Source organism: Fringilla coelebs (genome assembly GCF_963513975.1).
Source record: "Fringilla coelebs genome assembly, chromosome: 3".
Classification (NCBI taxonomy): Eukaryota; Metazoa; Chordata; class Aves; order Passeriformes; family Fringillidae; genus Fringilla; species Fringilla coelebs.
The window spans coordinates 59,600,052-59,615,016 of NC_140030.1; the positions used below are offsets into that span (position 1 = coordinate 59,600,052).

The window sequence follows — 14,965 nt, forward strand, 5'->3', positions numbered from 1 at the left end:
ATTTTAAAATTAAAAAGTGTAGTCTCCAGCTGCTTCAGGAGACGGAGTCAACACCATGATTCCAGTGGTGTGAAGGTGGGTGGTTGCACTTCCTATGCTGCCAGGGAGGAAGTGGCCAAGCAGTGAAGCACTGCTGTGGGAATGTTTATACAGTGCTGGAGAACAGCATCACTCCCTGCCAGCCTGTTCCCACCTGCCTCTGGCTGACCAGAAATGGGGGAGTATAAAAATACTTAAATTGTTCTTTAAAAATTCAGCCTTTGTTCGCTAAGAACGTGATTCTGTCCAAGAGAAGAACCAAGCCTTCTACAACCCTCTCAGAATCTCTCTTGGCCAGAGTCACCCTGAGATACGTACAAGTCTCTTTTCCCAGCCCAGCGCTCAAAGAAGGACTCAGAGCCCTTCATTTCTTGGTCTCAGGGTTGTTTATTGTTCCTTATCTTTCTCCTGTCCTGCCAAGGTCTGCTCAGCAAGACAATCCAAGGCACACTGCCTGCCCCCGGGGCGGTGTTATGTCTTTATACTAAAAACTATGTATACAATATTTACAATTTTTTTCCAATACCTATCATCTATGTTAGACAGTGAGCTTCTACTCTAAACCAATCTAAAAGTGCCAACATCACAGCAGAAGATGGAGGCCAAGAAGAAGAAGAAGGAGAAAGGCTAGACACGCCCAGATTCCTCCATCTTGTCCCCTGAATCCCCATTTTAAAAACCTCAAAATCTACTTTTTCACGCCGTGATAAATTCACTGTCATTCTACTTAAACTGTCGTGGCTTGTAATCCTTCATATAAAGGTTGGTAATAGTTTTTCCCAAGGGCTAAATCAAAGGCACAGGGGTCTTGGGCTCTGTGCCAAGGTATCTGAGTCCCCTGGGCAGGGTGTCAAGCCCTCCAGGGCAGCTAGAGGAATTTCCTGGGTTCCCACACAACCCTGTCTCTGGGTATAATAGCAGTTAATGATTGTCAGGGTCCCTGCTGTGAGATTTGCATGGCAGAGTGCTGTAAGCTGAGAGCAGGAGAGTTGTGTATGCAGCACCTGCCTGCGTGAATGACGGGACACGACAGAAATGGGGGGCACCCATGGGTGATACCCATGTCCATGTCATACCAGGGTAAAGAGCAAAGCTGAGGGGCAGTCCTGGACTCCCCAGCCTGCATTCAGGATGGTGCTAGCTCAGCTGCATGTCTGGTTTTGAACAGAACCTGTCATGCTACCTGCTTGTGAAGAGCATAGGCAGAGGATTCACAAGTCTGGAAAAATAAAAAGAGAAAGGCTCTGCAGGCACACCCTCATTACATACTCATACTGAAGGCAAAACAGATATCTGAGGACTGGTTTTATGTACAAAAAGAATCTCTTGGACAAGCACTTACTAATTAAGGAGAGACCTGGCTTCAACTCAGGCTCCCTTCAAGTCATACCCTGTTCTATGTTCATAATGTGGACACTACTCTGGTGGACTCCAAGTAACAAATACCAAACTTCAAGATGGCAACTTTTGCTCTATTTCTGAATTCTCTGGGATTCAGAAAGCTTTATTAATTTTTTTCTGCTATTAGTAATAAGTGTTTTTCTTTTGGAGTTTTCCCCCAGTGGTTATTGTGTAAGATGACCTTGTGAAAGTTTGAGTCTGCTGACTCAGAAAGTCTTAGCTTGAAAGATAGCAAAATATTCTGAAAAGTATTGAAATTTGTCATCAGCATTGCAAGAATAAGGTGATGAAAATCAAGAAATATTAAGCAGACAACTATTTTAAAATTGCACAACCTTTTAAATCAACAAATTGGAAATGACACAGCACATATAAAGAAGACAATAAAGTTTTGTTATAGAGATGTCCTGTACTCTCTGAACTAAATTCTATGATCTCTCAGATCTCCTTAATTATATATTCTTGATGCTTTTCATGGTGTTTAAATTTTAGCATAAATAAAGAAAACCTACAAGCTACTAATTACTCTGAATTTAAATCATGCTAACTGAGGTTTAATACAAAAATTATCATGATGCTTTTTCATCCTCCTCAGAGTTAACATTTATTACCTACAAAATACACCAAGACTAGAATGATACTGAAAATACATACAGTAGGGGGTTTTGTGGCAATTTTGCAGCAGCTTCTAATACAATATAGCAGCATCTCTAAACTGAGCTCCTACAGAGGAGCCTATGACTGTTCTGAGTTCACCAGCAGATGAAATCCATTTTTCAGTAGCACAAATACTGGCTTAATTTACAAAGATTTATGGATCAATTTCTTCCCGTGGGCTGTGTATCACAATCCTGTATTGAGCTCCTTTCATGCCCTTAAGGGCAAGGTTTAGGAGAAACCTTTTGGGTCATGTTTCCCTCCATGTTAATTTTTAAAATGATGTGCTTTCTTGCTGGCTTTGAACAGGCCTTGGAGATGGTAGCCAAAATATTTGCCGATTTTTAATTTCTAACCCTTCAATTTTTTTCTACCAGGTGTATGGCTTACGACCCGCAAACCGTGATATTTGTGGTGGCCTGAAAGGGAACAATCTCACCTACACACCAGTTTAAAATCTGATTTTTTAAAGCCAATACCTCTTATCATACTGGATTAAATATTTCCCTAACTATTCTAAGCTGTGTAATAAATAACAACCTTGTATTTCCCCTATAGCCCTAGGAAGCTGGATTACAAACTGAAAGCCGAATCACATTATTTCTAGTTTGTTATTCAGTAGAAACAAAGACACAGCATACAAATTTCATTTTTCATACTTTCATGATTTGCTGTTCACAAGTTTATACAACGGATGTCTTTTCAGCACAGTTACCACAGAAATTTCTGCTAAATACTAATAAAAGTGAAAGACAGATTGAACAAAGAGCTGGCATAATGTTTCTCTTTCCCTTTCTCTGAAAGGATCTGAAGTAATGAAGAAGCAAAAAGAGAGGCTAAAACCCCATTAAAAAAAGCAATTTATCAGATAAAAATATATACCTGCAGTTACACTTCATGTTCTTTTTTATATTTTAATAAGCTTATAAATTTAAAAAAAGCTTTAATAAAACACACGTTACATCTTGAAAGTGGGTCAAAAATATAAGTTTGAAATTCTGCAAATTAAAACTAAACTCAGTGCTTAAAAATATATACTGTATAATGTCCCTACTTGTAACTAAGTCCTAGCACAATAGTTTTCAAAGACTTTCTAATTTCTATGCGTAACATATTTTGTTTTGAAATTGAATAAATTTTCTGTGAACTGGAATTAAGCATACAGATAACTCTGGAATAGGAGAACCTTATTCCCCAAATAAAAATTTAGTTGGTTCATAAGAAAGAATTTCTGTTCATATGGCAATGAAAACATTCAGAAATATTTTTGAACATTACAATTATATTTAATGATTTCTCTGAAGGAGATCCTACTAATTTAAGATCAAAGGAACAGAAATAAATAGTAATTTAGCTCATGGCTTTTCTTTTTTAGCTTATAGTCCTTGTAAGCCCATTTAAAATCATATACTTAATTTATTCAGGAAAGATAGCAAAGGAAAAGCAATATTTACCCTCTACCATCCTCTCAATAATTAACATCTGTTAAACTTTGGAAGCCTAATCCACTGGTCAAGAGGATTCACTTGTAGTGACAACTATTTCAGCAGCAATAAATATTTATCCTGGTTCTATACAGGAGAATAAATTTCTGGTTTTATCAGCTGCATAAGCAGTAGACTTATGTAATGTAGACTTAGGAGGGCTGTGCAAGTGGACATCACTTATCTGCACTACGAATTTGCTTCCAAAGGTGAATTTCATATGAGAAAGAAAAATAAAAATATTTGCTACCTCTGATCTTCACTTGGCCTTAAATGAGCCAAGCCTGGTTTTTTATCATTTCATACAATCTCTTTCATAAATCTGTAGCTGTATGTATATATATATATTATTTCATAATAAGGTAACCAAATTTCAAACATGAATGGATTCAACCAGTAATCTTTCTTTTGCAGACAACCCCTCACATTCCCAGAAGTTTCATTGCTTGTTTGAGCACCATGTAATACAAACCACAAATCTTACTAAGACATGCACAACTGGTACCTTTGATTTTGGTCACCAGAACTTAAGAAAATGATATGCAGTAAAGTACAAAGAAGGCATTTTATTTGTTTCAGTGTCAATGTGTATGGATAGGAAATCTGAAAAAATTTTAATCATATTGGAAACTGGCATGTAAACATAATGCAGTATATTGAATTACCATCTACATGAGAAACTTTGTGAAAACATTGGTATGGTGAGGATAAAGGTTTCTGTATGAACAGTGAAAATCTTGCTCTTGATTGTAACTACAAGGAAAGAACATGTCTTCTGTTCTGATAGGTTAAATAGCAAAAGAGTAGTCTTAATCTTTTTAAGAAAGTCAGCCTTCAGGGTATAAGCTATTTACAAGAGTGTTGAGAAGTACAGAAAGACTAAAAAGTGTACTTGTTATCTACTACATGGTTAAGTCATGGCAGAGTGGTGGGGCTGTGGCAGTGGGGTAAGGCATTGAGACCTCTTATTCTATATATTTTCCATTTGTATATCAAGTACAAATACTGTGAATATAACTGCTGTTTAACAGGGGTGAGGAGGTCAGAAGAAATGTGAACTGCTTATTTTGCCAAAAACCATTGCTAAAGTGTATACAGATTGGAAGTCCTGTGGTACTCCTACTCATTTACTTAAACATATGACAGCTAACATCATTTTTACCCTGCTTCAGAGGGCTCTTACTACTACAGTCTAGCATCACAATTTTTTACACAACCATGATGTGCCACAAAGAAAGAAAGGGACATGAAGCAATTCATACTTCCTGGATTTCCTACTGGCACACAGATTTTTTATTGTTGAGTACATAAGTAAATGTTTTGCGGAGAGTAAATGTTATGCTCCCCGTTGCAAGTATTTTTAAGGCAACACAGAGCTTTTTAATTTAAAAACATCATATGCATTTTTACAAGCAGCTGGTGTTTAAAGTATGTTTGTAAGCAAATTGCAGTTGATGTTTTCTCTGCTAATTTGGTACCGAGGGACAATCTTGAAAATTAGATCTACATATGACTAACAAAACTCTGTTGTACAATGTAATTAACTGAGCCAAGGTAGACCCTCAGAAAATGACACTAAACACAAGAGGTAAGGCTCAGAGCTCTGGTGTCATCGTGTTTGCGTTATGATTCATGCATCAGCTCTGGAAGCAGCTCCCATCCCTGCTGAGCAGGGGCACTGCGCTCTCTGCTGGGCACGGAGCAGGCACGGGCGGAAAGCAGAGGGGAGTTTTGGGAGTGGTGGCCACCACAGCCGTGCCCGTCCCCAGTCCCTCGTGTGAAGCTGGAGCTGCCATGCATTAGCCCTGGAAGAGCTGTGTCTCCTCCTGGAACACACAGCAGCGTCTCCCGAGCCCGGTCCCTCTGCACGGCAGCCGCGGGCTGCCCAACCCTTCTCGGGCCACAGCAAGAACTGTAGCTTGGGGACACCCCCGACCCTTTCCGTGCGAGCCTCACTTGAGGGCCTGACGGAGGCAGAGAGGCTTTTTGACCCCAGACCAGCATGAACCATTACTGCCTTGGTCTGGCTAGAAGGAATTATCAAATGCCCAGAGGTCTTGGTTTTCCAGCCCTGGCCTGGCACGTTTACACCAGCCGAGGGCAGCAGCCCTTCTGGCACATCCCAAAAGCGAGCCCAGCACTTCTGGGGTGGGAAATAGGGCAGTGGAGGGGCAGGGTTCCCTCGGGGCAGGGTTCCCTCCCTCTCCCCAGACATGCCCTTGCTTGGCCAGTGCCATCCCCAGGGCTGTTCTCCAGGCCGTGGCCCCGGCGCTGCCGGCTGCGGGCTGCAGAGGGCTGGTTTGAGTGCTGGACTGAGGCACTGGGAGGGCAGCTCTGAATGCAAAAGGCAGAATAGGAAACCTCAGCTGCTGCTGAACCATCTCAGTGACCACTACAACAATGTCTGTTCCATCTTTTAAGTCCTGCAACTGTTTCTGCCTGTGCCAGCAGGCTCACAGAGCCTAGCTGCTTTTATTTTGTGCTGGGAACAGCAGCACTATGTTTTGACCTTTATCTTTAAGTTCCCGTGGACTGCTTCAGAGGAGAAACCATTCTGACAAGGCTATACTGAAAGTGAGTGGCCCTGACAATTTGTACATCCTTAGGTAAAGACTCAAAACCCAGGAGTTGTCCATCTCTGTAACTCCTCATCTTCTACTCCATATTTCAAATATATTAGAAGGGGGATCTTTACATCACGGCAAGTGTCTCCAAAAATCAAGCATCTATCCCAGCAATGGCCTGGTCCATCCTTGCATTCAGGAAATGGCATGTCAGCTCCGGATGCCAGCCCCTCCTAAGCACAGTGGGGGCACTCTACAAGAAGTGACCTATGCATGCTGTGACTGTCAGATATTTTGTAAGTCGGCACCATTAGCTCCTGCCACAAGGCACATAAAGGTGGCAGCGCGGCTCTTGGGCTGTTGGGGTGTTCGCCAAACCTCCATCAGTCAGGAACACTGCATCCATTCCCAGGCAGAGCTCTGTTTGCTGCTTCCTCCAGACCCACAGCGATGGCTTGAGAGGAAACTTGCGCCCACTGCTTGGGAGCGGTGACTTTGCTCTCCAGTTGTCACCTGAGGGCACAAGGTGGGCAAAGGAAACGTCGTGTTTAGGGCAGTGAATCACTCCTTAAAGTAGGCATCTGCATTTTGCAACAAAACAAAGCTTTTATGAAAGGCTCCTGTGTATTTTTAAGTTTAGCAAATGTGTTCGTGTCCTACACAAATATGTTTGAAACAAATGTTAGAATCGGTAATGGAATTCAAGGTTTGGGTGTTGTTCTTCTGGTTGCAGATTTAATTTGATTCCCCACGACTGTAGTGACAAGATCTACAGCTGCAGTTATTAGAGGAGAAGGGAATTCACTCTCTGTGAACACAGCAAAAGTAACTCAAGGAATCCCGCTTCACGCAGTGAGTGAGTCAAGAGCACCATCTCGTGGTTGATTTCCAGAACAGATTTCATTTTAAAAAAATCTCTACACTACAGCATAATTTCCTCAAAAGGAAAGTCCTTGGCTTAGGTAGGTGGGAAAAGAATTCTTATTTAGAATCTTAATTTAGATTCCTTCTTTTTAAAGTCTCTAAGTCAGGGCAGACTTTATATTTTAGGCGTAAATATACAGAATTTTTTGAGAGTGATCACTGACACAGCTAGGACTTATACACTTAAAAAAAAAGAACCAAAAAACAAACAAACAAATAAACAAAAAAAAAAAAAAAGAAGCCACCACTCAACATGCTAAAATTTTGCTTACTTATAGTGAAAGCTTTAGCTAGGGAGAACATATCTGGCACGTGTTGCAGCTTTGCCACACATTAGAAATCAGGCTCTGCTCCGAGGTCACCAGCTGGGCTAAGGTGCCAATAGTTGCAGAGTTGAGAGTTGTTTTTTCTCTTGTTTCGATTCTTACATCTCCCACAGTTCTCAGAGCACAAAGGCTTCTAAGTGCATCCAAACTTGTCCCTGTTTATCCAAGTGACTCTATCATCATTATCAGGCGCTTCTCTCCTTGGTGGGGTGAGAGCTGACTGCCTTTAATGACAAGCAGCTCCTTGGGTTTTTCAGGACAACATCATAAGTGCAAGAAAGAAGAGCTTAAAAATGCAGATATTAAATACTGATTTCAGAAAGTCCTAAATGCCTACCTTTGTGTGTCTCCCAGCTAGCCTTAGTATGAAGGAATAATCTGTCTTCACAGCTGTTCAAGCTGGGGGAAACAGCTGCTAGACACAGCAATTTACACAGCAGAGGAGCGTCCCACCCTTCCTCACCATGCAGAGCCATTGCTAGAGATAAGTAAGTCACTGGAAGAAATCTGTACTTGCACCAGGAGACTCTGGCAGCCCGCAGGTATTTATCACCCTCTGTAGATCTGAAAGGCGTATGCAGTGTGGGTAAGCGGCTTATCACATTCCTGCAAAGTCTCTGGGGCTGCCAACTGCTGGGTTGGAAAGTGCTTTTTGAGGACAGCTGCAGTACCTGCGGAGCGCCGATCTCCAGCCGGCGATTGCCGCGCTCCTGCCCGGGATGACTCACTCCGAGTGCATATCAAAGGCAGGTGGGATGGCTCGGCAGACATCCACAGCAATCTGCATCTACGACTTTCACACCTTCGGCTCGCAAATCACTCTCCTCAGTGCTCCTCGGGGCATCTACTACCCGAAACACCCATCTTCCTCACTCTCTCAGGACCTGCTTTCTCCCTCAACAGTAGATGCTAGCACGCCTGGGTGGGGACTGATTGTCCACCTTCTTTTTCTGCAGCTCACCATTCACTGAAACTATTTACGAGGAGACCAAACATCCTGCGACTTCCAGGAAGATGCATGGTTTTATTGAGGCTCCGTGCTCAGTCTTATTGGGAAAAGTTTGAAGTGCTGAGCAGGATTATGATAAAAAAATAGCTGTGTCATCCTAACAGGTCCTATGCACAAGAAAATTGTAAGTGTTGATAGCAGATCAAGGTCCTTAAGAAGATGTCACTCGCCTGTTGAGGGCTGCAATCTTGAATGTCTATTCTGATTAGGACTAAAGCTGGTAGGCAAGGATCTGAGGATCATGTAAATCAAAAATGGTTGGGCAAGTGATAACAGCCACAATGGTTTGCAGCAGATCCATTACAGCTTGGCCAAAGCTTCATTAAGTCAAATAATTTGATTTTTCCAACAAGGTTTCAGGTATAAGGTAGTTGCTCCCCTTGCCATTCAGAAGTTAGTGAAAAATGTCAATTTTTTCTCTCTTATCTGGAGGTAACAAGGAACTTTTCTTAAAATTGTTCATTAACAGACAAATTTCTACAGCTAAAAATTAAAAAAAAAAAGGAAGAAAAAGAGCAGCTGTTCTTTACTCAGTGTACAAATTGCTAGGCCTACTAGAAAGTGCATTGTTCCTTTAGTAAGCACAAAAATATGAAAAGGTAAACTTGATGTGTTTGAAAACACAATTTTAATTCAAGCTGTATCCTACAGGGCAACACCAGTCTAAGAGTGAATGCCTGTGCTACATTTCTTGAAACTTCTATAAGGAAAAACATTTCTGTTCAGACCACATTATCTGCACTCTTCAGGAAACAGGAATTTCAGTGGACACAGATGAAAATTTTAAACAACTTTGCTTGCAAGATTTCTTATCTGTGCGTGCTCAGCCTAAGACTTGCTGTGGTATCAAGATGGTATCATATGTATGTATCAAGATGGTACTGTCTAAACACCAGAATAAAGGATAATAGGATTACAGATTCATAGAATGGTGTGGGTTGGAAGGAACCTTTAAGATCATCTAGTTTCAACTCCCCTGCTGCAGACAGGGACACCTTTCATTAGACCATTGCTCAGAGCTCCATAAGCACTTCCAAAGTTGGGCATCCAGTTTCTCTAGGAAACCTGCTTCAGTGTCTCACCACCCTCACAGCAAAGAATTTTCCCCTAATATCTAATCTAATCCTGCTTTCTCCTAACTTTGAAGCCATTCCCACTTGTCCTGTCACCACACATATAAGTTCAAGAAGCAGGACTACAGTGCAGTGCTCCCAGTCTGTCATTTACTTACCAAAGAGGGAAAAAACCACCCCGATAACTCCACAAAATTATTAGTCTATTTCTTGAAACCTTGTCTTTCTTTACCATGGGATCAGGAATATTTTGCTGACAGTGAGCTAGTTTGGCAACAGCAGCATAAATCCAGCTGAAACAAAAATTTCCATTGCAATGGAAAGGAAGTGCTGGCACTATTGACACTATAAACAATTGCTGATAAGAGCCTTTAGGGAAGATGCAGGAATACAGCATGACAATGGATTCAGTACACTGCTTTACAGAAATCCAGGAGGACTTGCCCCTTGTTGAATCAACAATTTAAAGAAGCACATCCTAGAAAACCTGCAAAAAAGAGCATGAGAAGCACTTAGGATGATAAATAGGAAGGCCAGATTTACCAACCAAGTTGTTGAGAATAATCATTTATTTTCACATTTACAAGACAAATATGAATAATATTTACAAATATATACAAATATTAAAATTAGCTTGTGAATCCAAAAAAAAGTCAAAGTATTTTTGAGCAGTAGAGCCAACATACAGTACTTTTTTTTTGAGCTTAGAAAAGGTTCAAGAAATGGAAGAAGAAATGAAGAGCAATTTCAGAATCACATAAGAGAAGCCATCAGAGAAAATAGTATTATGAGGGTCCACATTTTAAAATCAAAGGCAAAGCTTTGAAAAACCATAAAATCTAGTCTCCCTCATATTTTCACATTAAAAGGGGCTTCACTCACCTCACTCGACAGCACTAGAAATGCTTTTAAAACCTTTCTGAGCAGGATGTTTAAATAGTACAGAGGAATAACAGAATTAACCATTTTTACGAATATGGAATAGCAGAAAGAATTCTCTTTGCGGATGACTAAAAAAAACCCATTTATGGGACGTTTGCCAATTTGTACTGGGGTGGGGGGGATGGATCACAATCTCCTTAGATTCTGCTTGCTTTTCCTAGTCCCGGGAAGCGGCCCCAGCGCGGAGCTGTGTTTCACTGGCTTGCTGCTGGCACAGTCACCGGAGCTGTGGTAGCTGCACATGCACTTGGTGCAAAAGTCAAAGCCACAGCTTTCCCGACTGCAGGTGGCTCTTTGGAGGTAGGAGTCGTACTTGGCAGGGGAGCCGCAGCGATGGCAGGCTTTGAGGCTTTCAGTGTTCTTCAAGTTCCTGGCGGCCTGTTGGAAAAAGCACACAGATAAAATCATGAGCAGAGGGTAAATGCACTCTCCAAACACTTCGTGGTATTATCTTAGTGCCACAAAACATAACTTCTCCTAACCTAAGGAGACAAACTAAAAACTTAGCCTAATTCTTGTTGCATCAAATTCTGATGGAGTTCAGAACAGGAATAATCAGGATATAATTGCAGGTATTTTGAACTGGAATAGAGGTAGCCAGTTTAAAATTCTTAAAATTTAAAAGTTCAAGGACAGGCTAAATCAAAAGCAGTAAGGATAACAGCCTTCCTGAATCTTCCAAACATCATTCAAGGTCAGTAATGTAGTTGTGTATAGATGCATATATCAGGAATTGAATTTTAAGACTGCTACTGAACAGTTGTACTTTTACATTCCTAATGATACAAAATCCTATATAGTAGTATCACAGCATTTTGATTATACTTTCCAGTGACCTTTTATCTTCTTGTCTTATTGCATCAATGTGCAGAATAAGACTTGGCATAAAACCTTTTTCTAGTTAGGAAAATATTTTGCTTAGTACCAAGCAATAACTTTCAATAAGCAGGTTGAAAAGTCTTACAAGATACAGGTGCAGGTCTACATTGCAAGTGTTTGGGAAAAAAACCAGCCTAAGAAAAAAAACAAGGTGAAGGGGAAACAGGCTGTTGGCAGTTATTGGCAAGTATTGTTGGCATTACTGACAAATGTCACACATTGACAAATGTGTGACACATTATAAATAAGTAGTTAAAAAAGTAATTTTAATGCCAGGTTCACAAAATACCCCACAGAATGATTAAAAGAAATACGCATTGCTATTTTTTTAAAAAATTGAAACCAAGAACTATTAAATCTTTGATGTCTTTTTTTTTCCTAATTGTCCATCAGTTTTGAGGCAAAGTTGATAGTTTTTATGATATTACTTATCTGGAAAATATGTGATTCATTATAAACCCATGGAAAATAACAGGAAATGACTAAATTTCTTCATATCTGAGAACACAAAATTTAAGCAAAAAAAATTCACTAAGTAAAATTCTTAAAGGAAAAAAAAGGATGTAGGACATCCCAGTATGTCAATATTCTTCCAGTAGATTCTGACAGTGTGCCTATTAAAATAGGCACACTAAGCAAAAGCTGGCAGCCATATTAATGAGAATTATGAACACTTGAAACTGGAGATACTACTTTCAAAAATATGCTTTACAAGGTGATTGTTTGCCAGACAACCACTTACCTCAGAAAACTCTGTGAGCCTGCTGTGATTCCTAGGTGCTTTGGATCTGGTGCTTTTTTTGCTCAAGTGTTTTGGTGGGGTTGCTTTCTGAATGGAAGCTAAGGATGCTCTGTAGAGAACGTACTCTCTTGTTGCAGCATGCTCTGGTGCCTTAGTGACATTCTAACGAAAAGAAAAACAAAGACTTAAATTAGGAAAGAGAACTTACCAGATATAGAATTTTTTGTTTAATAGAAGTGATTAAGTAATTTTAGATTCTTCCTCCTGGTTTCCATTAGTAAAGCATCACACCAAGGAGTACTACTGATTTTACCATTATTTTCACAGTTAGTTCTGTTATAAATGCATAGAACAGCTCCCTAATTCCTGGTCAAAACCCAGCCATCTTCTCTTATGTAATCCTACTTTCATATTAACACAGTTAATTAGGCAGAGCATGTAACCTATTCATCATAATTTTTTTAAAGCAAAGATCAGTACTTCCAGTTCTTTATGGTGAACAGGAAGGCTTGAGGCTTTCTTTGTGAAATATAAACTCCGCCCACCAATTTTCCAGGTTTCCAATTGAAGTTAAACAAAAAAGCATGCGATAGCAGAGAAGAAATCAAACTTTATGGGAAGAATATTCAGTACAAATGTTTCACCCTGACAGCACTGTAAAATACTACATAAAATTCAAACGGGTCAACAACCTCATCCTGCAGCAAATCCTAAGCCTTTGTTTGTCTCTCCATCTCTCAAGAAGGAAAAAACCTGTTAGTATTAAGAGTCCTGACTTGATAAAACACTAGTTGAGTGTGGATGGATCAAGTATTTTTATTTCACAGGACAGAGGGGTTAGGAATAGCTCATAGTGCAAAAAGCTCTTTAATTTTCCATAGCAGGCATGGTGAGCTTCAGAGACTCTGCTATAAACAGAGACCCTGATTCACAGAGCCACCTGAGCGATTTATCTCAGTCTTCCTCCCTTCTGGATCAGTGGAGATGCTGAAGCAAGCAAGTCACTGCTGGGAGACTCTAGGGCTTGCCAAGTGGGCTGTGCTGGCAATGACTCTCTCCTTCCTGCCTTTCTCTGTAACACAGGACTTGTGGAAGCTCTTAAAAACATCTACATCTCTCCTTGGGTCACCTTCTCAGTCAGCCTTCCTTGGGGGTCCCCAGAGTCCCTGAGGTAACTAGCAATGCTTGAGACAAGGCATCCTAACAGGACAAACTTATAAATTCCAGTGACAATTTTCAATCTAAGAAACTTATCTGCATCTCTTAAGCTTAGGAGGAGACCTGAAATAGTAGAAAAACACTGATGGTTCAGTGCAGAAACTTACAGAAAGGTTTTTCACAGCTCTGCTATACATTTGGAAAATCCTTTTATCTTCTTGTAGAATCTTCTGCCATGTTGTGCTGACTTTGGCAAAACTGCAACAACAAAACAAACACATCAGTTGCCTCCTAGGAAAGGAGCAAGAATAACCTTTTTTTTAATGTAAACATAGAATATGTTCACAGTTGTAGTCTTTAATTTGCCTTTTAGGGAAAAGACACATTCTCCATATGTATCACAGCTTACATTGTCAGTTCATATTTTAATATATTAACACATAATACTAAACATTGAGTAAATGCCACAAGACCCATTTCTAACACATTAAGGCATGTGATTAGGTCTTTTCCTTTCTAGTGAAATACAATGACATGAACATACTTACTTTACTAAATCCATCTCGCTGAGATGCCTTAAAATGTTGGCTAATATATGCTTCAGGTTCTTTTGGAAGAGTTCAGCAAGAATGTCTATTCTATCCAGCCCCATTTTCTTTCCAATTAAGTTACAAAGTTCAAATTTTCCCCTAGAAACAATTCTATCTACAGCAGCCCAAGACTTGAGATTTCTTTTACCGCTTTTTTTCAAAGTTGAGCAAACTACTTCTTCATAATGGATTACTGGCAACAGTGTCTTCTTTGAAAACTGTTCTTGTTTTTGGTTCTTCATGAGACAATGCTTTGGTGTACCACAGAGATTCCCAGCCAAAGGTAAACTATCCTCATGTTCTATTACATCAGCAAAGTGAGTACTTAAAATAGAGGAATAACCACTGTCCTCATTAAGTTTACTGCTTTCCATTGCCTCCATTTCACAGATACCTTCATCAAGTCTCTGGGTTACTTGGTTGTTTTCTTTGTTATGTATGGGTCTTTCTCCGTCTTCAAGATCTAGATTTCTGGTGGCTGCATGGTATGAGTCACTAAGGAGTATTTTCTGATGTTCTTCTGCACAGCTTTTACAAAAGCCTTCCTCATAATTCAAGGGGCAAGATTTTTCCAGTCTTGTTTTCTCCCCAGCACACTTCAGTGGTGCAAACCCAGCACGAAGAGAATCAAAGTCACGCTTCATTTTGCAAGAGCGGTTAAGGTTCGATTTCATCTTGTTGTTTGTATTCTGCAAGAAACAACAAGGGCAGAATGAAAACACAGCATAAACTAGATCACAAATTCTCTTTCTTATAAATGCTCCACCATGCTTCTCTTCTGACTCACCCTTTTTATCTGACTCACCCATTAGTGTCTAAAATACAACTAATGGAACTAAGAATTTGAACAGACACTGATTATACCTATGTAAGGTCTTCCCAAAACTAGTTTTCAGTTGCATATAACTAGGGAAAGAAAACCGAATGAGTGATTTACTTGGTCACCATTTCACCAGCATAAACAAAAAACACCAGTGCTTCCACTTCCTACCATAAAGGTAGCAACACAGTCAAGACCCTTGAGGTCCCTGCAAGGGACACCAGTGGCAGAGGGTCCATGAGTGACTGCAGGCCTGTGCAAGTCAGAGAAGCCTGAAGTTTGCATCCAAGACCAGAAGCAATGCTGCTGCTGCAGCCAGATATCTGGCATTTTTGAGAAGGGAGGAGGCTGGGGGGC

General features: G+C 40.3%; 1 protein-coding gene across 1 annotated transcript; it reads right to left on the reverse strand.

Moving 5' to 3' along the window:
• Positions 1-10,545: 10,545 nt before the first annotated feature.
• FBXO5 (F-box protein 5) lies at positions 10,546-14,468 on the reverse strand (the record flags this gene model as incomplete). The annotated part of the gene is made up of 4 exons (XM_084202592.1): positions 13,747-14,468; positions 13,366-13,456; positions 12,041-12,202; positions 10,546-10,797 (listed from the first exon to the last, which is right to left on the reverse strand). The coding sequence occupies exons 1-4, from the start codon at positions 14,460-14,462 to the stop codon at positions 10,546-10,548; spliced, it is 1,221 nt and encodes a 406-aa protein (XP_084058718.1). The 5' UTR covers positions 14,463-14,468.
• Positions 14,469-14,965: the final 497 nt, after the last annotated feature.